Genomic DNA, 24,219 nt, shown 5'->3' with positions numbered 1-24,219 from the left:
AGAAAGATTGAGTTTAGATTCCGCAGTAAGACGCATCTTGCATTTGTATCAGTTGTCAGATTGCTAAATCTTTTCATTACTGGGAGAATAGGAAAGAAAAAGGGGAAAGATGTAATAAATAAGAAAATAGAACTGCAAGTTACAAAGTGAAAAAAAAGGACAGTTGGACAAGGTACAAGGACCTGTACAGTACAGGAGAGATGACGAGAAAGATTGAAATAGATAACACGGATATGTAAGAGCAAAGAGTTTTTCAAAAGACTGGAGAAACGATCTTCTCATTGATTCCTACCGCATCGATTACAGTAGACCGAAAGTTGTAAAATAAACACACATTTATGTATGTATGGTACGTACTTTATTAATTAATTCTCATCAGAGGCCTGTAATGAGAGAACGTCGTTACCCACTAAACTAATTAATATATTTTCCTGAGCAGGAGTAAGGGATACAGTTTTGTGTAGCTTTTGAGCCATTTCCCCGGCTCCATGTAAATTATGGAAAGTAACATATTCCAGAAGTGTCTAGAAGTAAATGCACCGACGTTATATTGAAATTAATTGATACTAATATTTAACGTTTAATAGATGTATACTTACGAAAATTGCTGGCACATGCGCTTCCGCTAAACACAGTTCAAATATTTCGTTTATATGTTCCGTTGTAATGGTATGGTTATTCTTGATTAAGTGCGGAGAACGAACCAATGATGATATAATTTCTACGATTTTGTCAAAATTATTTCCACGTAGCAACAATAGGATGACGTTGCCCGCTACTGTATTGGAGATCAAGAAGTGCCGCATTCTTTTGTTATTCTGAGCCTGTTAAGAACAATACAATCGTATATTACTCCAACATATATGATTATGAAAATTAAGTCCCCTAACAATATTAATTTTAACGATAGATTCTCTGTTTGATTTGAAATCGACTTGGTTTTTCTTTTTCATCGTGAACAGCTCGGAAAAATGTTTAAGTGTGTCGACATTTGCTAAGCCAAAAACTTATTCCAAATTCGTAAGAGAATCTGTCGTTAGACGCACTTTGGGGATACCCTATGTAATTTCAATTACTTCTACATGATTCCATATAGTGAGCGCTGACTCTGCGAAGTGCGCATTCAACGAAGAATCGGGCGCGGGTTTACAATGTACGCTCATCAAGTGCAATATATTCTCTAATAACTCTTCCCTGTCTAGATGACCGAACATGACCATGTGCGACCAGAGTTTTGGTATATATCGCGTGGCGGTCTCCGCGGGATGTAATTTAAGAGCTTCCAATATAGCACTCATCACGGTAGGTTCCGGTATAGTCACATGCGGTACAAGCTTGCTGTAAAGCTCGAAGAACGTCTCGAGATTTTCCGTTGCCAAAATTAACTCTAAATACATCCGGTAATAGACATGGTCCTAGGACAAAATATTAGTTATAAATATAAACATACATATACGTATAGTTAACTAATTAAATGACGTATTTTCAGGAATAGTTTGAACAGAACGCGCAACATAATATCAACATCTCAGACCTTGTAAAAAATTATTTATTTACATAAGAGTGTTCAAACTCTTTGCAAGTATTACAGGTTCTGGCTAAGTTCTGTTCTCGTATAAAAGGTTTCCAGTAAAATTAAAAGATTTTTAAAAGAATATTGCCAATCTTGTTCTTTACGTATATTGATATATTTTATTATTAATTGTAAAAAGAAGCAAAATTATCTCACTGCACGCGGTGTTTTCTGGACAGAATGTTATCTGTTGAGGATTTAAGAAACTTACTGTAATATTATTGCTGATGAACTTGTAGTTTTCACCGGTGAGAAGAAGCTCGTTCACCATTTCACCCGCTTGACGATTACAGAACTGGTGGGACGCCAATTCCATCGCGGTAACAAAGAAATGTAAGTCTTTTTCACTTTGAATGATAAGGGTCTCCTCCTTCAAAGACTTTAAAATTCGTATAAAGTTACTGTATGCCGCGTCACCTGTTTCAACGAATAAACTCGTATACATTTGGCCGGCACAAAATCTTTGCGAGATAAGGGAACATGTAATTACCGAATCTACTTAAAATTCGCAACATATAATAATACGTAGCTAACGATGGCTTTAGCTTGAATTTCGTGATATCGGCGAGTATGTTGCGTGTAAAATCTACAGCTACGTGATTATTTCTCATAGCAACAGCCGCACTGAGAGCAGCATTAAAGGTATGTATGTTTGGAGCAACCCCGTTTGCAGCCATTGCTCTGTAGATATCCATTATCAATGATTTTGCTTTCTCCTCTCCTATTTTGACTGATATCGTCGATATTATAGCATTATATCCGTCTACGGATAACGGTATATTTTTGCTTTGACTCTCATCATACAAATGCCGAGCCTTGTCCGGCTAAAACGACAAAATCATCAAATTTGTACTGAAATTTATAAAGCTGTTCAATAAAAGAAAAAGGAAAATTGGGCAATAAGAGCCAAAGTGCATAGTTGACGTAATACACGTATTTTAAATTTAAATGATTTATTCGACGATATCAACAATAAACAAATGTACGTTTTGGTCTATAAAATTATACTTACAATTTTAATCATTTTTTTCATATTCACTAAAGAGAGTCCGAATCTTTTTGGTTTATAAAATTATATTTAGTTTTAATCTTTTCTTTTATCCGCCGAAGAGAGTCCTAGGCCGGTATTCATAGTCGGATCTTTTATTCAAGACCGTCTTGAATTTATCTAAAGATGCTGTATGGAACATTTCATTGGCTACGGAGTATTTAAAGATGATCTTAAGACGGTCTCGAGTATAAGATCTGACTATGAATACCGGCCCTAATCTTTAATAATAAAACGTACATTTGTTATAAAGTTAATCAGCAGATTTCAATTTTCCTTTTTCTTCTATCATCGTGCATTTTTACATATAAAATATAAATCCAATTACGCAATTAAGTTGACGCGTATGACTGATTAAAAAATTATCTTACATTGTAATGTTTAACTAAGCCACATATCAGTGCGGTATACGCAGCGGCTGCTACTGTGGGTTCCTGTTCCTTCAGAAATTCAAACAGTACATCGATTTGCGGGTAATTTCTGTAAATCGCAAAAAGAGTACCAAGTATTATTCAAAGCCAAGCGGAGGAAAGTCCGTCAGTAAGAAAGAGATAACGTTCAATTCTCATCCGGAAGACTCACATCCACAAGTTCTTCGGTTTCTTGTTTAAAGAAAACCAACGCGTCTCGAATAATTCTTCGCTGATATGTACAGTATTATTGTAAAAGCACAACATTTCCAAGAGCGCCTGTTTGGTTGGTACGGTCATCTCGCCTTTCAGTAAATCGTATATCATGATGCAATTGGCAACGTCGCTGTTCGATATCTCGTATAATAACGTTTCCTCCGTCACTTTACTTTCCTCCGTGTAAACGGGAAGCGGTACAAATGCCTGCGAAAAACAAGGATAACACATCAGCACGCTGATAATTGAATCTGCACACAACTCTGTATCAACAGCGAGATTTTATATGCCTAGACGTGCTCGATCGATGGCATTGCTCCTGACGGTGTTACCTTAATTTCAGGATCAGCTACTTTGTGCTGAAATAAATCGGGGTGTTCCTGGCGAACCCACATCGCGGTCTTCCTTCCGGACTCCTTCGCCAGGGCGTACGAGCGATTGCTAATTTTGGACAGCGGCGCCAGGTAAGGGTCGTCGTGATATTTGTAGTGTGGCGCGGTGTAATCCCTGGATATCGTACCTTCCAAAGCCTGCGAGGCAAATTGATACATTCGTAGAGGCGCGTTACCCGAGCAAACTTGCTCCTCAGGCGTGAATTAAAGTAGGAGGGAGTTCATTTACCTTGAGGATATCTGTCGAACCGCGTTCTATTCTGTTTGGGATACGAATATCCGAGGTTGACGTGGTCGACTGCGACCGCACCGCCAACTCCTGGTACAGTTTCCTGCGAGTGTTTAAAGGATACGAGTAAAATTATTGAGTTACGTGTTTTGTTCACCCTCGAGTATCCTTCCGGAATCGTTTCATAAATGCGTATCCTTAAAGATCGCCGGATATCGGATCAAATAATAGATGTAACGTGTATGAAAGATAGATTGAGCGTACAAAATAAACGATCGAGTCACTTTCCAACGTGGCGAAATTATTTCGAATACTCTCGTGTCGGTGCGTGCGTACCGAGACTCGGCGATTCTGCTTGAAAATAAATCTACGTGCGTAAACCGAATGAATCACAATTTGTTACGTACCTACGCGAGATTCTCGCTAAAGAATTCATGATGTCGCTTGTGAAGAAGGAGAGCAATTCTCTGTTATATTTTTCCTCCCTCGATGATCCCTGCAGCCCGCAAGTTTCGAGGTTAGACCGGAGGTCGCAGGGTTAGGTTAGGTTGGAATCAAACGCGCCCGCATGCTTGATGCCAGCGGATAATGCATTCCGCGCGGTAAATCGACAATAAATTCGATACTCTTTCCGACGCGACAAGAGCATTAAAGTCGTAATTAGATATAAATGAATTAACCGGCGACGTATACGAAGTGAGCTCGTATAATTTTTCAAATTGATTTAAGGTGGCTGAAATTCTGCATAGACCGACCGAGAGTAGAAAACATTGAAATTTCAGTAAGTATAATATGTGTAGTTGTAAAGTTTATCTATCCACATACATATCTAAAAGACGACTTAAAGACGTCTTAAAGCCTAATCTGTAATGTATTCTCTGCATTCAGAAACGTTCTATTTTATATAATCAATTAGACGCTTAAAAAATTTGCCGACAGCGTACGATTGTAATAAATAAGTTTAAAAAATTTGCGCAAGTGGATAAATTGTACAGTGTATACTATACAATTTATCTATTATCTACTATATAATTTTTAAACGTATTTATTGACCACATAAACAACTTTAAATTTATATCCCACGAACAATTCAATAAATGTTTTAAAACTCAAATAAAACCTCGACTTAACACATTTAGACAAACTTCTTATAAGCTTTTAATGAACATATTATTTTTTCCAGGGCAAAGCATCCACACTAACCGCTCCTTCGTGCAGGAGCCACCTTAAATTGGACGGCGGAGCAACACGTTTACTTGCGAGAGCTAGAAATTTCGATTAAATTCCGATTGACTTAATTAACGCCTTTGAGTTAGACGATACAATTTTTAACCGCATATTTTGTCTCTGATCTTATTTCTTTTCTTTCGTCTCCAAAGAGTAGAGCAATAATTAATTATTTGTCATCGGCTTCGCTCTTGTTTGCGCTTTTCTGCGCAGCGACTGCATTGCACGATGTTACTGTAGTTCCACCTGGCCTGTGATGCATTTAGGCTTCGGGAACATCACCTGAGTGCCTTGTACGGGAATTCTGTAACTTGCTGTCGAGACTCTTCGGTGTCGTTAACTAGCGATAACTCATGGAAAGCTGCGTCTCTTTCGTGGATCGTCTTTGCCACTGGCTGTCGCTAGTTAGGCTGCCGTTCGGAAACATCACCCAAGTGTCCCCGTGTATCACCTTATCCCTATTTAATATTCGGTGAGTAACAAGGATAAAATAATCCACTGGGCACTCGGGTGACGTTTCCGAACGCAGCCCTAACGTTACCGAAGAGCATCGATAGCAAGTCGCAGAAAATGACACACCAGACCCCGTACTGGTGTGTCATTTTACCTCGGTTGCTCACCGAATGGTAAACAGGGATAAAATGATACCCCGGGGCACTCGAGTGACGTTTCCGAACGCAGCTTTACAAGTATCGACGCGGCTCAACCCCCGCCGGCACACGTCGATCTCTCGTAGAGCAATAGGACATCTGGTAGCGGTTGCCTATCCGCAGGCTTCGCTTCTCCTAACGGAAATGCGTAATGTGCGCAGGGTGTCTCTGCATTTTTCTGCCACCTTTAATTGTAAGATCCGAGATAACAATTCTTGCGCGCAAATTTTGCTTGTCTTATGCATGCAAACTTGTATGGGATTTGCCTGAGTTTTGCTCGTAAGATATGCTTAGCCTCTGCTTTTGCACGCGAGTGGTCAGCTCGCATATTAACGTATAATTTTGCGCGCAAATATCTAACAGCTTACGTACAACGATGGCTCAACAACGCAAGCAAAATCCCATCCCAGTGCGTCGTCATAATGCTAGACGTTTGCGCGCAAAATGTTTTCTGGGGATAAGAGTGACTTTGATCAAACTCTGATTAACTTGACCGATTGACTTACGAGTATTCGTAAGCATTTCGTTAGATAGAATTATTAAATTCCGTTGTTTGACAGAGAGATTAAGTTAGAGCAAAGTTTTATGGAAAAGTTAATTAGCTGGTATTGAATTTATTACCGTTTGAGCTTATAGAAATTTGACCAAGGCTACACCCCTGACAGATTTTGCATTTCATCATCTAAATGCAAAAGTCGACGGAGCTTTCGCGCACGAAGACCCACACTTAGAACGATCTAATTGTGTCAGAATTCAAGCGAAGATTCTTTACAGTTTCACGTCTAGTAAAATAAGGACGCGTCAAATTAAACGGCACATAAAATGACAGATAAAATTCCGCCCTAAAATCTGAGAGGACGAATTACAGATCCAGCCGAAGTGGGCCCGAGGTATCCTCGTAGTGTACCTACCAGCGTGGGATTAACATGTTACACGAGAGTTACAGTGACATAAGAATTAATTCTGATGGAGAAAAAGTTAAATTCCCACTGCATAATATTAGAATGGCCGATGACCCACTTACGAACGCGCTTGTTCGGAATAGTGCGTCATCGGCGAACGCATTGTTCCTTCGTTTTAGCAGCAGCTGGCCTCACCACCGTCACAACTACCATCGCCATCACCACCACCACCACCGCCGCCGCCACCACCACCACAACCACCATCGTCGCCGTCAGGCAGAGGGTACATCTTGCACCCTTCTTCATTAAATAGCTCAAGGTATCATCCTCTCCTTGGTTTTTAACGACGACGTAGGTATGAGCTGCTCTCGGGCAGCTGCTCTCCTCTCTCGGGGAAAAGGTACGTACAGGGAGAGCGAGCGAGCAAGAGAGAGTGAGAGGGAGGTAAAGGAAGAGTGGCAGATAGAGATTCGTTTCTTTCAACGAATTTATTTGTTTAGCATATGAATGGCGCTCTCGCGCGAGAGCGCGCGTTCACGGTTGCGCACGGTGAACCCTTTGGCATATTACAAAGAATTCAATAAAGTTCGTAAGGAAGCCCGGGAGGGAACCACACAGTCTCAGGCCGGAGGCCGGCGAGAGCGGCAGAGGAGAGACGGAGAAGGAGAGAAACGAGCCGAAGGGAGACGGAGAGAGAGAACTCCCTCTTCTCCGTGAGAACGCGCATGCTGTACCTTATTCTGGACCCTATGCACATCAATGGGGAGCAAAGAGAAATCTCTTCTTTTTTTTCCGTCAGATATGAGTTCGCTCGGCAAACTTTGACACAGTACTTTGTGCACGATATTTCAGAGTGTTATATATTTTGATATTAAGACGTTCCCCAGCTTTAAGAGTCGCGCGCACGGATTTGTCACCAACAGTGCGCGGAATCGCTGTCCCCCTGACATGAGCAATGTTAAACGATAAGAAACGACATGTTCCTCCCTTCATTGTGTAAAACATTCAGACGGCGCTTTAATTCAACCCCACGTGTTGTCGCATCTAAAATTGTCCGTTCTAACGTAAAGCGAACACACGCGTGAAACGTGTCGTAATCAAGCCCACGCGTTCTCCGCAAGACTAATTAATTTTCTCAATGTCGCCGGCAAATTTTGAAATCTCATTCATCGGGCACACTCGGGCTCGCGACGCACGCGACAGAACGAAAATGCATTATTCTCTCTCTTTCTCTCCCTCGCTCGCCTCGGACCGCGCTTAGGAGCTCCGTCGCTCCGTGTAGCTGAAAACGAGCAAGACGCGCGTGCACCCGCGTGTACGTATGCGCGTGCACGCTCGCACGCGTACGCATACACGGGCGCGCACGGACGGAGGGCGGCGGGCGCGGTGGGGCGGGCGGGCGAGAAGCCAGGTGTTTTATTTCAAACCGTGGGACTCTCCTTAAAGAGAGGGATGCTTTTGCGCGTCGCGCAGCGCGCGTTACACGCGCGCGCCCGGCCTCGGTCCCGTCCCGTCCCGGCCGCGGGAGCGAGACGGAGAACGGCGTCAGAACGAATGAAAAACAGGATTCGCGTCCCTCTCCACGCTGCCACGGGCAGCCCTCACTACTTTTATTGTGTTTCCTTGTTCGATCGAACGTAACGTAACCCTCCCGCCCCTCCTCGCCGCCCTTGGTCCTTTGATAGCGGGTTTTTCCTCTTCCTTTCTTCTTTTTTTTCTCCCTCGCCGTTTTCTTTGTGCGCCTCCGCGCCCGAGAGAATCGTCGGGAACGCGCTTCGCGTCCACGGGGGTACGTTTTACACGTGGCACCTCTGCGCGCGGAAGAGCAAGGAGAGAGAGGAGTGACACGAAGCGCAAGAAGTATACTGTGTATCCATAGAGCGCACACATGTCTCTCTCTCTCTCTCTCTTCTCTCTCGAGAGCAGAAAAGCCGAATCCGAGTCCCCGCGAGCTTGGCTTGGATTCGGGGGCCCGCGGTACGCGGGGCGATCCTGCTGGGGAGAGACGTCCGTTTCCCTCGTCCTCTCCGCCCGTCCCTCTTTTCCTGCCTCTTCCTTCCTATGCCGTGCGACCGTTCGTTCGTCTCGATGGAACGGTTACGTGAGCATCGCGCCACACAAAAGGATGCGCGCGGCTTCCTCTCCCTCTCTCTCTCTCTCTCTCTCTCTCCCCTTTCTTCCTTCCGAATTCGTGCGCGATCGTTAATAACCGCGTCTCGCAAGGTGGCGGAAACACGCTGTCGTCCACCTCGCTCCCGAATCGGCCGGAAATGCGCGGCGACGCCGAACGACATCCTGGAGAAAAAGTGCTTTCTCCCTTTTCCCAAAGAATCGCGCGTATACGAAAATGTATCGCCCGCGAAATTCCTCGAGTTACAAAGCTGTTTTCCGACGACGCCTACTCTCGCGGGCGACGAAAACGGGCGGCTCGAGTGAGACTGTTCTCTCGTCGACGATTCTCTAATTTCCTTTTCGCCCGACTTGACAAAATCGTCTCGGGATACTCGATTGGGTGTTTTTCTCTTTCAAGGACGCGCGAAGGAAGACCGGAGGGGATTGCGGGAAGATGAAGAGCGATTTCATGTCCGAGGCAATTGCACTTGACTTTATTGTTCGCCATTTTTGCGCAATATATTTTACAAAAGGCATCTTCATTTCACAACTTTGTTTATAAAACAGATTCAAGTAGATTTAATACATAACAATTACAATACATAACGTTGCTACAATTGAAAAGTTAAGGACTGTCGCACGATACATTACATCAACGAGAAATATATTAGCAATTCGATTAAATAATGCCGACTTGTAATGCAAAACTGTTCGAGTTTAATAAAACCGCGCGTTCGATCGTTGAGTCGAATGGACGAGAATCTGAAAACTCACGAGCAAATTACGTTGTTACGCCGTACTCTCACATGCAAATCATGTATGTTCAACGCTAATATTTTACTTCCACTGACAAGCGCATATTACAACAGAGTTCTTTGGATTCGGAAATCGAGACTGTAGTACAATTTTCAATGCTACAGAGATCCTTCGGCACAATGAAACAATTAAATAGTTAATCAGCGGACAAAATGTGCGTGCAGTTTTATATAGCGGTAGATTCAATTGGCCTTGAACAGATTCTTGTAATCGATACAAAAATTTCTTCAAATCCGCGACACAAGAAGCTTGATAGAATTTACTGGTGCGAATTTACTGGTGCGAATTGAACGTAAAGCGAGAAATTGATCGAGAGATCTGGTTTCGCCGGATATGGGTTTCTATCGAGATCTCTATCGGAAGTCGAGCAACACGTCGACATGTCGAAGAGATCCACGAAGCCGAAACAAGTGAAAATTGATATTATTTACAATATTGCATTCGTCCCCCTGCCTGGCCGATCCTCGGAAATTTCCACCGCGAACGATGATCGTCGAAGAGATTTAACTGGCCGGGACAAGTGCAATTTGATTTCAACTATTCACAATGTTGCATTCGTCACTGCCTGCCCGATCTTCGAACGTTTCCACCGCGAACGGCCATTGTCAAAGATTTAACTGACCGGGACAAGTGCAATTTGATTTCAGCTATTCACAATGTTGCATTCGTCCCCGCCTGCCCGATCTTCGAACATTTCCCATCGCAAGCGACGATTGTCGAAAAGATTTAACTAGCCGGGACAAGTGCAATTTGATTTCAACTATTGACAATATTGCAGTCGTCCCCGCCTGCCCGATCCTCGAACGTTGCCACCGTGAACGGCGAGTGTCGAAGAGATCCAGCAGGCTAAAATAAGTGCAATTTGAATTCAACTGTTTACAATATTGCATTTGTTTCCGCCTGCCTGACCCTCGTACGTTTCCACTGCGAACGGCTATCCTCGAGGAGGCAAAAATTCCTCCCAAATAGCGTTCCCTCCCGCTCACTCTCTCTCTCTCTCTCTCCTTTTCCCACCTGTCCGCCGGTCGGTTTCCCTTTGTTTCGCTCTCTCCTCGATGAGGTACAATGCATTCCGAAAGGCCGGGACAAGTGCAATATTGAAATGTTACGTTATGAATATTGACACAAATCTCGACCTATCTTCTATGCAGTATGTAAACGTCGCTCGCTTTCTGGGATCGGTCGGACCTGACGATATATACTTTTCGACTCGACGGTAGTCATTCCGCTCCAATTTGCGATGCAGGATCGTGCGAGCCGAAGCCCAGGGCCGAAGGAGCCCGTCGAAGGGCCCTCGCCGGGGACTCTCGTCCTACCGGAAGCTGCAAGAACAAGATGTGAGATTTCCAGATGAGCCCGTCAGTTCGGATTTGCGAGGAGACGCTGCACGGGACAATCGGAGCACGCGGTGCAGCCGACAAACGTGTGTCGCGAGAGGAACGCGTTGTTCCGAAGAAAATTAATTTGACACGGCAAAGGGGGGGGGGGAGGAAAAAACTCGTTGCGAAAGCCACCTTTTACGAATAAATTAAATCGAAATAGCGCAGAAGCGGAATACACAATCGAGTTATTTAAATTTTAAATTACATTGAAATAAAAACATCACGTCCCGCCGACACTTTTCTCGAGCTCGCGAGGCCAAAAACTTGCATCTCGAGGAGCCGCGCGACAAACGCGGTCACTCGACGAGATTTCAGGTTCGCGCGAGAATCACAACTCCGAAAAGCTACTCGGACGAGACGGTGCGCGCTCGCGCGCGCGCGCGCGCGCCTCGCGACGAATTTTCTGCTTCAGCGAGCGCGCGGCCGGAAATCGCGCGCGAGACCCGTCGGTTTCGCGATACGTGCGATTCGCTGGAAGTACGCGAGAGATTACGCGCGGCGCGCCGCGTAACACGCGCTCGCCCATTGATGGGGGCGAGAAATGCGCGAGCGCCTCCCTCCCGCTCCTGCGCTCACTCTCTCTCTCTTTCGCTCGCTCGCTCGCTCGCTCGCATGCATGCACGGGGGGGCTCTCCGACGTGGCCTTGGCGGTCAGTCTCCAAATCGGAGAGCCTCTAACATCTAGCGTCTACTTCGAATCACAAATCATAGCCCGAGGTCGCCTCCTCGCGGAGACCGTAGGTCGTCCATTCCGCGCTGCCGGTCCCCGAGAAATAGGGCCCGCGCGCGCGCGCGCGCCGCCGGAATTTCTGTGAAACGAGAAACCGGGGGGGCGCTCTCCGGGCACGCTAATTCGCGTGCACGTATATACGGGCCGCGCGCGCGCACACGCGCGCGCACAAAGAGGGACACGCAGCGTGCGCACATGCGCGAGGAATCGCTCGATCCCAGACCCAGAAGTGGCACGGGAACCTCCGAGAGCGACGGCGGTTCGAAATGCTTCGCGCGCGCGATCCGCATCCATCTTTTATTTCCCCCTTTCTTTTTTTCCCTCCCCGCCGGAGGCTCCCGTAACAATGACGTAACATCCTCGGGACTCGACTTCCGCCGCCGCCGCCGTCGCCGTTCTCGGGACGCAGATATTCGCGCGTAAATACGCTATTGTTTATCTCGCCGGCGAAGTGCCTCGGTTCCCCGTAACACGTAACCCGAGTCTATCGCTGCCGGCCCGATGCGTGCGTAACGCAAACAATGTGTCTCGCACCTCGCGCTTTATACTCGCCACCGGGTTCCCTCGGCTAGCGGCGCCGCGTCCGAAAACAACGTCGCTCCGGCGAAGAGGGATCGTTTGGAAAAACCTCGGCGCGGCCGCGATTCGTCCTCGAGACCCCCCAGCAAGGTCAAGAGCAAACACGAGGATCCAAGATAAAAACGGACGCGACGCGTCGCGGGACGAAAACAATCGCGCGGCGCGATCGATGTTCTCCGCGACCTGTGGTCTTTCGGCGGTTAACCAACTCTCCGGATCCTCCCGCCGCGCGGCCCCGCGTGGTCGCTTCGAACCGGCTTCTATTATCGCCGCAACGATAGGAATCTCTTTCTCTCTCTCTCTCTCTCCGTCGCTCCACCTTCGCTCTTTTCGCGCTAGCGATCTTTCAATCGGATCAAAATCAACCTTACCGTCACAGTCTTACCAAACCTGATGGCGCTCCAGCGTGGGATCCCGGCCGCTTCCTCTTCCCGGTGAAATTCTCGGCGCTCAGGTCACTCGCGATCGGAGATGCGGCTCGACGCCGCCGACGTCGATCATCGTCGTGTCAATCCAGCGTGACGCGGCTCTCGATCTCCTCGCGCGATGCCCCTTCTTCCTCCTCCTCCTCTTCTTCTTCTTCTTCTTCTTCTTCTCCGTCGCCTTCGTCTTCCTCCACGATCCTCGTATGTTCCTCGGCACGTGACGCGCCGGGCGGCGCGCTCGGTCGAGGTGCGTCACACGCAGGAAATAAATCGGACGCGTCGTTAGATCGTCGCCCGTCACACGTGATAGATCCACTCTCTCCTTGCGTTGTTTTTTTTTGCCAGTGTTTTTTCTCTCTCTCCCTCTCTCTTTCCCAGCCTTTGACTTTTCTGACGGCCACGGGTCCTCTGCGGGGATGCTTTTCGTAGTCCTCGTCCACTGCACAACACCACAACGGGAGACTTGGGAGTGCACGCGCCGGGCGAGAGGATCGGGTCGGAAGGGAAGACTTCCTCGGGAGGCGAAGAGAGTCGACCAAACTGTGGCGAGGTCTTGGAGCAAACTGTGGTCGCAGCCAGGTGTCCGGCCTCCTTTATTCGTTTTGGGCCCCAAAGTGGTGGGGGGAGGCAGGCGGCGGGCTATTCTTATTTAACAACGCGAGAGCAACCAGCGACGATGGTGTTGGTGGTGGTGGTGGTGGCGACGACGACGATGACGACGACGACGACGACGACGATGGCGACGGCAATGAGCTCAACAGGGCCCCAAACGCCGAGAACCTCCCTCTTCTTCCTTTTCGTCCCTTTTCTCGAGGCCCTCTTCTCTTCTCTTTCCCTCTCTTTCTCTCGTCTGTCCCTGCCTGCCTGGCCCGCCTGCCTGCTCCTCCGCTCGTCTGCCCCTCAGTCACCACGCTCTTGTCCTCGGCGTCCCTTGTGCGTCTCTTTCTCCGTTGTTTTCTCTCTCTCTCTCTCTCTCTCTCTCTCTCTCTCTCTCTCTCTCTCTCTCTCTCTCATGATTCTCTCCTCCTCGCCCTCTCCTCTGCCCGGTTTTCCCTTTTTTTAGTTTCTCTCGCATTATTCCGTTCGCACGTCCGCAGCCCGCCAAAATTGTATCAGCTGTCCCGGATTTTCGCCTTCGGCTCCTCTTTCAGTTACGGGACGCGCTGCTACGACCGCCCCTCGTTCCTTGTTCCGTCCGGGTCCACCGTCCGGGTTCCGTCCAGGTCGCTCTTTCCGTCCAGGTAGGTAGGCGACAGGCGGCCGGCGACCAATCGGAGGCCGGGGTGGCCAGGGAGACCGCAGCCTACTCGCACTCTCGTCAGGACCCGGGGAAGCGATCCCGCCATCTGGCACCGGGGGAGGGGAGGAGGAACGATTAAAATTAACGCTTGACGATTATACACGCGCGTGATGACGGTTTGCACCGCGCCTCGCTCCTCGTGTGTGATTTACGACGAGTGTGACAGATATCCGCCGCGCGCTAGGACGAGTCCTCTCCCTCCCTCCCCTCCCCTCCCCTCCCTCTCTCCCTCTCGATCGAGCCCCGGCGGTGAAAATCTTCTACCGGATTAAGCGTGATTTATCGGGGCGGAAACCTCGGGGAAACCCTGCGAATGATCGCGCGAGGTCCACAACAAGCATATAAACAAACGTGACCGCCCACCCTCGACGGTCTATAAACCGCCAGATTTCTAAGTGGAATTGTTATTCCATTCTATGTGGAAGAAGCCGGTATATGAATCCACATTTTAGATCACAATTATTAAGCTACCAACATCTCGCTCGGACCTGAAGGCGCTCTCGTTTATTTGACTCTAGAATTATTATTCGTTATGTACACCTCAATGCGTATCTAGCGTTGTATGTCTCTTCTTCCTCCTCGTGTATTAGGCTTAAAGTCTGTTTCTTCCAGTTCGTTCTGTACCAGACAAGTATACTTGTACGTTCCGACTCGTCAAGCTTTTCCGTCGCACGGCACGTGAAACGATAAATGGAATTTTATTTCAAATTTTAACACGAATATCGTCCTGTTCGCTGACGTGTTTTTTTTTCTTAACTTTACATAGTCTACAGTTTGAAAAGTATACAACTTGATTGTCTAATAGCACGAGAAAGTACAGTGTTTCGATTTCGTTGGATAACGGCGGTGGGAGCGAACGACTGAAGAAACCTCAAAGACATCGAGTTGTTGTGTCTGCCTATATATGCATTTATACGTATCGTATGTTTCCCGAGCCGTTAGACATCGCAGGTAGTTTCGCGTTACATACCTGACGCGCGTTTTCCGGCGAGTCTCCTTTGACCGGGCATCGCCGACCAATTTGTCATAACGGAAAACGCCTCTTCGTTATAAATAATGCCTCGTAATCCGCGGGACAACGACTTGCCCCGTCATCTCGCTAAGGTGTTTAGTCCTGTTTACTCGGTAATTTTACGCATCGCGGGACGTACACATGCTCGTTTTGCTCGCCATGCCGCGTGCAATTGCGCACCTATCCGACGTATGTGAATAAATTGCCAGCCGAAAATTATACGAGTGCTGTCATCGTACGCGGAGAGAGAATTTTCTCTTCAAATTTACCCTTTAGAATTTAGACAATTTCTAGATGCTCGAGAATTTTGCTATCCCGCGGCCAATCGGTGTCGCACGACCAATGTAATACCGGACTTAGGACCTGAGCAGAATGGCTGTCTTGTATTCTTAAGTCACAAGGCAGCCATTCTGCTTAGGGTACCTGGGCCCGGTTTCGCCAAACTTAACTTTGGTTTAATTCACGTTTGCCTCTTTCTAAAGTAACAGTTGAAAAGAGACAAAGAGCGAATTAAGCTTTTTAAGTTAAACGGCGTTGGGCGAAACCGAGCCTTGAACGTGCTAAATCCACTCGCGATTCAGTACCGATTGCAAGTATTCGCGGTATCTTATCGACGAACGTAAGACTCGGCTCTTCTCGATCGATCCGAAGCGCCTCGTGTAAAGGTTTAATTACGCGAGAATTTCAGAGCAGCCGTCAATCGCGGTGGCGATCGATCGTCGGATTGTAAATCGACCGAGGTAATAAAGCGAGATCCGGAAGAACGACGTCTCGGACGCGGGCGCGAGAGGCGAGAGCACCGAGAGGCAACGCGCCGATTGTACCGATTTCAGACAGCCTGGTCGCTTTGTCGGCCCGCGCGCGTAACACACGTCGCGGTATCACCTGGAACAGCTGAAACTTACGTTCACCACGTGTTCGCGTCATTAAGAGCGTGGACTGCACTTTGTAACAGGTTGGAACACGCTCCTCTCGAACGTTATTAGCAGCACGCTTCTCGGCATCGTCGTATCACCGCCGCCTTGCCCACGTGACGAATTTCATAAGAAATATTTCGTCTGTACACCTAGACCGGTATTCCGGATCACCTTTTATCGACCAAAGCGCCTTTAAACGTGGCTTGTGGCCAATCAGAAGACTTATCGGCCACTTTTCGAGGCGCTTTCATCGATAAAAGATGCTTCAGAATATACGGGCCTTAATTGTCAGACCGCTTGCATTGTCTCTGTATCCAGTTCTGTTGTACTCTTGATGCATCATTTCGTTATACATCTGCAGCTTTTACACGTGGCATGTTTATCGCATTTTTATCTATCAGGCATCACTTTGCCTCGTTTCTCAAACGATCCGCTATACAAACTGAAAGTACTAATCGTTATTCCGACTGAAAAAGAACGAAAGCTCGAGTGTATTGCAAGCGCGTGTTTTGAACGTCTCGCTCGTGTCTGCTACCAAAGTCGAGTTTCTATCCAGGTTCTCCACTCGCTACTCGGAACATTCTAGAATTCCTTTTTAGGAAAAGTTTCCCCGACCCGTCGGGAAATCGCGGGTCGGAGGGACTTTTCCTTCGCGGAAATGACGTTCGACCAAGTGACACGTTATCCCATTATTCCCTAATCACGTGACACCTCGGCCGTTTCTGACGTGGCCTGGCCCGACACGTCTCTCTCACACAAGACGTTATATTTCTCACCTTTGCTCCAACGTCGCCCTCGCCTCGATCTCTCCCGTGCTGGCGAGGGATGGCAAAAATAAGAGATCCCTCGATCAGCTGCGACGCGAAATGTTTATCGACACGAGGTGCAATCGTCGCACAGCGATTTCCTTTGTGCCCCGAACTCCCGCGCCGCACCGGGCGGAGGGTGGCGGAGGGGGGGGGGGGCAAGCGGGAGAAAGAAAAATCGAGGAAAGGGATGATTGAGAACCACTTGTAGGAGGACAGCTGCGCTCGCAGAGCGCATCTGCTGTTGGTTGCACGGGCACGCGCTCACATATACTTACGCTCGGTGCCCACGCCGGTGCGTGCGCGCGATGAGAGGACGCGCGCGCGCGCGCACGCATAAGAACGCGCATATGAGCGACCATCTCTTTCTCCTTCTCGCCGCTCTTTTTCTCCCATCGTATTTCCATGCGATCCCTTTTCTGCTTTCCTTCCTCCTTCGATCGCCCGCGCGATCTCTTTTCCCTCCCCCCGCGGCTCGTGGCTTTCGGCTCACGGTTCTTGGGTCTCTTCCTCTCTCTGAGGATGTCGTATTCTTCTCGAATACAATCGCACTAATGCGAGCGAGCGCAATCCGCCGGGTTTCGCCGTAATCGCCTCGTTTCTCCTCTCGATCGGCGCGTTGAGAAAAAAAAACATGCCTTTAATCTATTTAATCTATAATTCATCGCGTTATCTGGCAAAGTTTGTCTTCCGCGAAATCTAATCTCGGGCAAACGGTACGCACTTTTTTTTAAGTCGAGAAAATTCTGCGCACGACGCCTTCCGCGTCGCGGACTCGATCTCCGCGGAGTATTTTGAAATTGTACAACTATATCGGGGCGGCGTGTTACGGCCCGTACGAGCCGTATTCTATTTTACTCTATCGACCTTACATAAAAGTGAAGTGGCTTACGCCCTAAAAACGCCACATAAACTATTCCCCATTCTATTTCGCGTCACTCGGTCCCTTAAACTGCGCCACAAATCGTCTCCGCTTTTTCCTCCGTCGCGCACGCTTTCTCGTTTTCCACCCCTTCTCCCTCTACCCCGCTTCCCAAGGCCGAGGTTGACCACTGCTGGCGCGCGGATTCCGTGCATATGCACCCCACGTTGTATTTCCACGTGTACCACTCCACCACGTTTACCACCCTATGCGCGCCAAGAACTGACGGAGCCCGTTTCCTTGGCGTCCTTCTACCGGAGGAACTGGTACCTCGTCCATCGAGAAAGAAGAAAGACCCGGGGTCGTTTATGGTGTACACAAACCGTCGCTGTACTATCTTTTCTCCCCTCGCTCTCATTCGTACAGCACCCCTCGATGCACAGGGAGACTCGTAACTAGCTTACGAAGTTCAAGGGCACGGTGCTCATCCGAATCTCTTTACGGCGGAATCGTCGAGGTGCCCTCAGGTTTTAGACCCCGGGAGTGGCCCGCGAGGGAAGGCTTAAAGAACCTCGAGATTTTGGAAACATCGGAACAATGCGAGTGCGAGTTTCAATGTCTTCCGTAAGGATCTCTTGCCTGAAATTTAACTCACCCGACGCTACATCGTGGCTAAACTTAGGTATAGGGCTACAGCTTTAGGATTTCGGCTAACGCTACATCTGAAAGACATACTTGGACTTGGGACCGCATTATCCTGTCGCGCCTAAAACTGCAGGTATGCGACTGCATTTAGCTGCATTTAGCTTTAGAAATTCGGCGGACGCGTGCATCTTTTTTTAACTTTACTCTAATTTGTTGCGCTTCGTCTTAAAAGGAAGGGTTTGAATATTCATTTTCGGATGCGATTATGCAATAGAGAACCAAGCGTAATTTTTAATTCTGTTGCAAAGTGATCGCCAACCCACATACAGCACAGCAAGATTTCAGCAACATTGTAGCAATAATTTATCGCAAAATTGCAACATTGCCTAAACGCTGCGAAATGTTGCTGCAACGCTGCTGCAATGGTAAAATGTCTTTAGAAATATTACAATGTAACATTATAGCAATAATAGCAATACGATATATGTAAAATATATGCAATAATACTTTGTGTATATTTATATTAATATATAAAGAAAAACAATTATGAACAAATTTCGGGTTTTAAAAAGATCATAGGAGCTAACAATATTTTCGCGGCAGTGTGTGAAGAACCGTAAAATTGCGGTCACCCATGCAAGTTTTAACCACACTCGATGATGCTTAACCTGGATGATCGGATGGGATCCTTTGGCTCTGACACTATCCTTCTTGCAATGTGTACGTAATATATTTATACATATACATGTACATAACAAGTTTTTATATGTTTTTACATTTTCTCGGTTGAACAGAATTAGTCGTTAATTTAATCAATACCAATAAGTCCGCAGAATAATACGCAAAACGTAGTAACAGTCGCGTAATGTAATGTAAAATATTAAGTACGGAATTTTCCATTGCTTAGGCGGAGCAACGAATTCTCAACGTTTTTTTTTTGTTGTTTTTCACTCGGCGCGGTATCGTGCGACGTTACGCGAGCCATTGTTTACGCGAAGGTCGCCGCGCTATCAGTCGCTCGCCGAACGTCGAGCCGGCAGGCAGTGGCGAGAGTCGCTCCGTGCGTGATATTACTTTTGCGTTATCGGTCTCCAAGACTCGATCGCGACAAATGCAGGGATAAAACGCTATTGATTTGCACATCTTTATTAGTAACAAGTAACATTCCTCGATTAATTATCAAGTTTTTACAACTTGTAATGAGAAACGAATTGTATGTTGAGGCGACGGTTCTTTATCAACGTATACATAGATATTTCACGAGACTAACTCATCTAAAATATGATTGTAAACCGTGGTACTTTGTCGCGGTTACATCTCGTTTACACACCGCGATTTTAATTATCTATCGATTTCGTATAATCTGTTCCATTTTCGGGAAAGAGAGAAATTTGTACGACTTTGGCGTTCGCCCTTTAATTCGCTCTGTTCTCCGCAACTTGAACGGGCAGGAAGTAAAGAAAGTCGCTTATCGCACGTCGTTACATTATGTAAATGTAATCGAAAATGATCTTGATTAACTGTTGCAATTAATAACAATTATTTATTGCTGGAAATTTTGTTCACATAATTAATTTCGAGGGTTAGATTGAATGACAAAGATTGTAAAATATCGTTTCGTTGCGGACTAATAACTATTTCTTTGCCGAAGATTATGCTTCCGATGCTCGCGTTGCGTTTTATATCGTCAATTCAATAGTGATTTATCCATTCTTCCGAATTAAAAATGTAAGTTAGTTTGAGTAACTTGTATGACAGAAAATTACGCGATATTTGTTAATAATATGTTGTGCGTTTCGCGGTATTTCACATCGCGTACGGGAGTGCCCGAAAATTTCGCGCGATCGATGATTTTTGCGAGTGAGTGTTGTGTAAGTGCAACAAGGAAATCTGAGAGGAGGAGCAGGCCAAGGAGGCATCGGGCAACAGCGGGAAAAACGTGAGGTAATGTGTCTTACATTTTTATGTTATCTGTTACTTGTGCGAAATAAAGTATCTATTCTGGATCCAACTATTATCTGTAAAAAAAAATCGTATTACACATGGAATTGTGTATTTGAAGAGGATCACAGTTCGGTCATTATATTTGAGATCACGTTGGCGCAGAATTTTATTTCAAATATTTCGTAAAATTTACTCCAGCGGAAAATTAAGTAAGGTTTCGGAATCGGTTTCGTGTCACAGAACTACATTCACTTGAAATAATGTAGTGAAACTTTCACCGAAAGCCTGGATGGTATTTGAACGAGGTCCAATTCACGTTCAAATGTCTGACGACAAAGAAAATTTTAACCTGCTTAGGACGGGTTGGTCCCTGTGGAGCCGATCTTTTATTTAGGAAAAGTGCCTGGTCCGGAAAGTGTAAAAATGAAGTGACTTATTGGCATTTTATAAGTTTTAGTAATTAATATTAATGGCTAGTCGCTCCATTTTCACATTCAGCGGTTAAATATTCCGAGAATATTAAGCTAAAATTTAAAAGTGACTTTAAGAATTTCGTCAGCGCGAAACTTGGAGTGGAAATATATATCTTGGGCGTTTTAGCCTGAACTTCTAGAAGCCAACGATTGGATGTCTGTAAATTTTCATACATCCGGTCAGGACCCAACAACTTGGATAGCTTCGGGTTGAACCTTCAGCTACCTTTTCTTCCCAAAAAAATTGTTTCCTTTTACCGTCCCGTTCGTTCCGTTGCTTGCGAATCGTACAGCATTGGTATACCTGGGCCCGGCAGCGGCCACGGCTTATGAGGATTTTGATGTGCATAGTGCCCGGCAGTCGTGCGATGCGGAGTTGCTGCAGCTTGCCAACCGGCCGGTATATACCACCGGTAAACTGAAAATTTCCTTTGTCCCTATTGTACGGGAAGTTTTCATTATGCGATGGTGACAGTACTATGCTTCCAACAAAATTTGAACCTCAGCCTCTCTGTCGCTCTCTTTGTCATCTTCTCTCTCTGCTTCTCTGCTCTCGATCCATCTTCTCTATTTACCGTACAAATTCTGTCATCTGCATCCGTCCCGTTGTCTCTCCTGTATTTCAGTCGAATTTATTTCAAGCAATTTTCTTTTACCGGCAAAATTGATGGCAGTGTCGGTTATAGTCCTCGATCCTTCTGTATTTAAGAACGAGTAGGAAAATGTCTCATGGAGAACGCTCGAATCGACGACAATGGGGTCGAAACCGCGTCCCGACCGTCGGTTTTCGAAAATAATTAAAGTTTTACAACTTTATTATTTGTATTAAATTACTATACGTTAAACGTTCTGCATACAATTAATATCTTATTGGAGAAACTGCCAGATTAACTTATTTAGTATAAAATGTAATACAAATTAATTTTGATACAAAATTTAATATAAAAAACAATTAATAACATCAGCGAGTTTTATTGACCGTGTCTGGCAATTAAAATTCTTATTGCGAAAAATATTACCCCAGCCAGGATTCGAACCTGGGACCTCCCTCAATCCGTCACGGGCGTCTTAACCAGCGTGTTAGCTTGTTGGCCAAATATCAACGTGACATTAAATGATGTCTTCATGGCAGCTTAATAACGTAATAAAACGTAATGAGACATAATTAAAACGTCATCTGACATCATCTTGCGCTAGTTTGGATCTGATATATTGCAGCAATGTTACTGTTATATTACTGTGTAATATTTTTATGTAATATATCAGTAATATTACTGTAATATTGCAATGTATTATTATATAAATGTATTATATCAGTAATATTACTGTAATTTTATATTGCAATATGTAAAATTACTGCTATATTATAATATTACTGATACATTAATATTATGTAATATTATGTGCTATGTGGATTGTCTAACGGCAAGCGTTCCACCTGCGACATTATCGAACTGAATTCTCTTGCTTTAGAGTTATCGTTATTCATTTACTCCTTCTAAGGAATTTCTTGTCCTTTTGAAATGCCGAGTTCCAATTTCTTCTCCCTTTTGGCGAGCTATGATCGTGAACAATCGCCCGGGCATATCCTGTCCGAGTTCTCCTGACTGTCGCTGAATGGAAAGTCACCATATTTCGGGAACAATTTCCGATTATTTTCCTTTAACGACGACCGTTACTTCCAAGAAATTATGTAGAGGATGTAACGTATTTTAATTTACGATCAGTTTTCTTTTAAATCGTAAAGACGTTGCGGCCTACCCGTTAAAAAATCGACATTGTACTTTGACTTAAAAAATTAAAGATTCTTAAAGTTGTCAGTAATAAATAATAATAAAGAAATTTTTACCGACCTTTGCTGGCCCAAGTTTATCATAAATTAAAAGTGACCTTTGGTTTAGGTCCTTTTTAAGGACAATCTTTTTTTTGTTTTCCCCTCTTTTGGGACGTCGTCAAAAGGATAATCTTAAGAAAATGTAAGAAATATGTTTACCTTCAAAGTTTATGAAACGCACGCAGTGGAGCACCATTGAGAGGCACGGAGGGAAAATACTTGAAAACCGAGAAGAAAATATTAAATGCATGTCGCATAAATTATCTCGATATACAGGGTGTCTCATTTTAAATGATCCATGCAAATATCTCCAAAAATATGAAATTCAAATAACTATTCAAGGTCAAGTCAATGGCACCACCTTGTGTCTCCCTTCGAGCCAAACCAACTCTTGTTTGAAACGTTTTCTGTATCTTTCATATTTTTGGAGATATTTGTGTGGATTATTTAAAATGAGACACCCTGTATATACATTTCATAATTATACATTTTTTAAGTATCTATTTGAGTGTTAAAAAATAATAATTTGTTCAAGATTGTTTTAACGTTGCAGCAATATAAAGAATTAATGTACAAACATTAATCTAGATTCAATGTTAGAAAAGATATTTATATTAAGAATATTCTTAAAGTCGCCAGCAGTAATTAATAAATTAATAACATCGGTGATTTTTGTCGACCGTGTCTGGCAATTAAAATTCTTATTGCGAAAAATATTACCCCAGATATTGCAACGTTTCAACATTATTTTAGCTTTCTGTGCTGTATGAGATACGTTTGAAAATCTTCGTTTGATCGATTTCAGAGTAAGTAACCGAAATAATAAATACAACGCGAGAGGTACGGAGAAAAAGCAAAGAAAATATTGGAGGGGGGGGGGGAGGGCTGCGAAGTTTGGTCAATGTCAACACCTGCCGAATGTTGCCGGCGCGTGCCTGTTTCTGTTTGCGCGCTCGATTACCGTAATCATGACATCGGAATATTTTTCAGCACGAGCGAAATTGGGCAGCTCGAATATAAAGTATGGTTCTAGGGAGGTGACAGCCCATGTTGAAATTCTCATTAAAATTTACACGAGACTCGAGCTACAACGTAAAAAATAAAAATTACAATCTATAGACGAGACGTTATACAGGATATCCTCAAATCGACTGAAAACGAAGGAGAGAAAGAGGGGAAACCGGCGAGGTCTCGTAAAAAAAAAAGCGAAGAAGTTACAACAAACTCCCTTCGCGCAAGTCCGATTTTCGGGATACAATTCGCCCTGCGCACGAGAGATATCGCGTTATCTAATGGATATCACGGCGGGACGTTAATGAGCGACGATCGTTAATTATATCCTAGTGGAGTAATCGCGCCGGGAAGTATCGCGGCGCCACGATTACGTCGCGAAGCCTGCAATTTCGCGGCGTTATCGCTTTATAAGCGCACTCGGAAATCTTCGAGGGGCGCACGCAGAGAATCCTGCACGGGTAGGTGCGCGGCGGTAACGTCAGTAGACCGTATGGACCTTTGCGCGGTAGGCAGGGGCCCAGATGGCAAGCGCCCGGTACCCTTGCAGTTTTTGACAGCGAGTCCCGAACGACGCCGCTCCTCGCTGCCACCTGCTGCAACGCGTAAATCAGCCCGGCTCGTTAAACGCCACGATTTTCGACAGATACGAGCGCAATTCCGATGACAGATCCCTCTCGATCGCGCGATTAAATTATTCGCTTCGCTACCGCGATTGGGCTCG

At 45.6% G+C, this 24,219-nt stretch overlaps 1 protein-coding gene across 1 annotated transcript; it reads right to left on the bottom strand.

Moving 5' to 3' along the window:
• Positions 1-341: 341 nt before the first annotated feature.
• LOC105563883 (protein PTCD3 homolog, mitochondrial) lies at positions 342-4,440 on the bottom strand. The gene is made up of 10 exons (XM_012015845.1): positions 4,276-4,440; positions 3,869-3,971; positions 3,580-3,777; positions 3,204-3,454; positions 2,993-3,101; positions 2,064-2,397; positions 1,785-1,990; positions 1,077-1,415; positions 600-824; positions 342-524 (listed from the first exon to the last, which is right to left on the bottom strand). Exons 1-10 carry the CDS (start codon positions 4,302-4,304, stop codon positions 366-368), a joined length of 1,953 nt encoding a protein of 650 aa, XP_011871235.1. The 5' UTR covers positions 4,305-4,440; the 3' UTR covers positions 342-365.
• Positions 4,441-24,219: the final 19,779 nt, after the last annotated feature.

Source organism: Vollenhovia emeryi, unplaced genomic scaffold, assembly GCF_000949405.1.
Source record: "Vollenhovia emeryi isolate VEMERY1.0 unplaced genomic scaffold, V.emery_V1.0 DF939170.1, whole genome shotgun sequence".
NCBI lineage: Eukaryota > Metazoa > Arthropoda > Insecta > Hymenoptera > Formicidae > Vollenhovia > Vollenhovia emeryi.
This window is presented reverse-complemented; position numbering and strand designations above follow the sequence as displayed.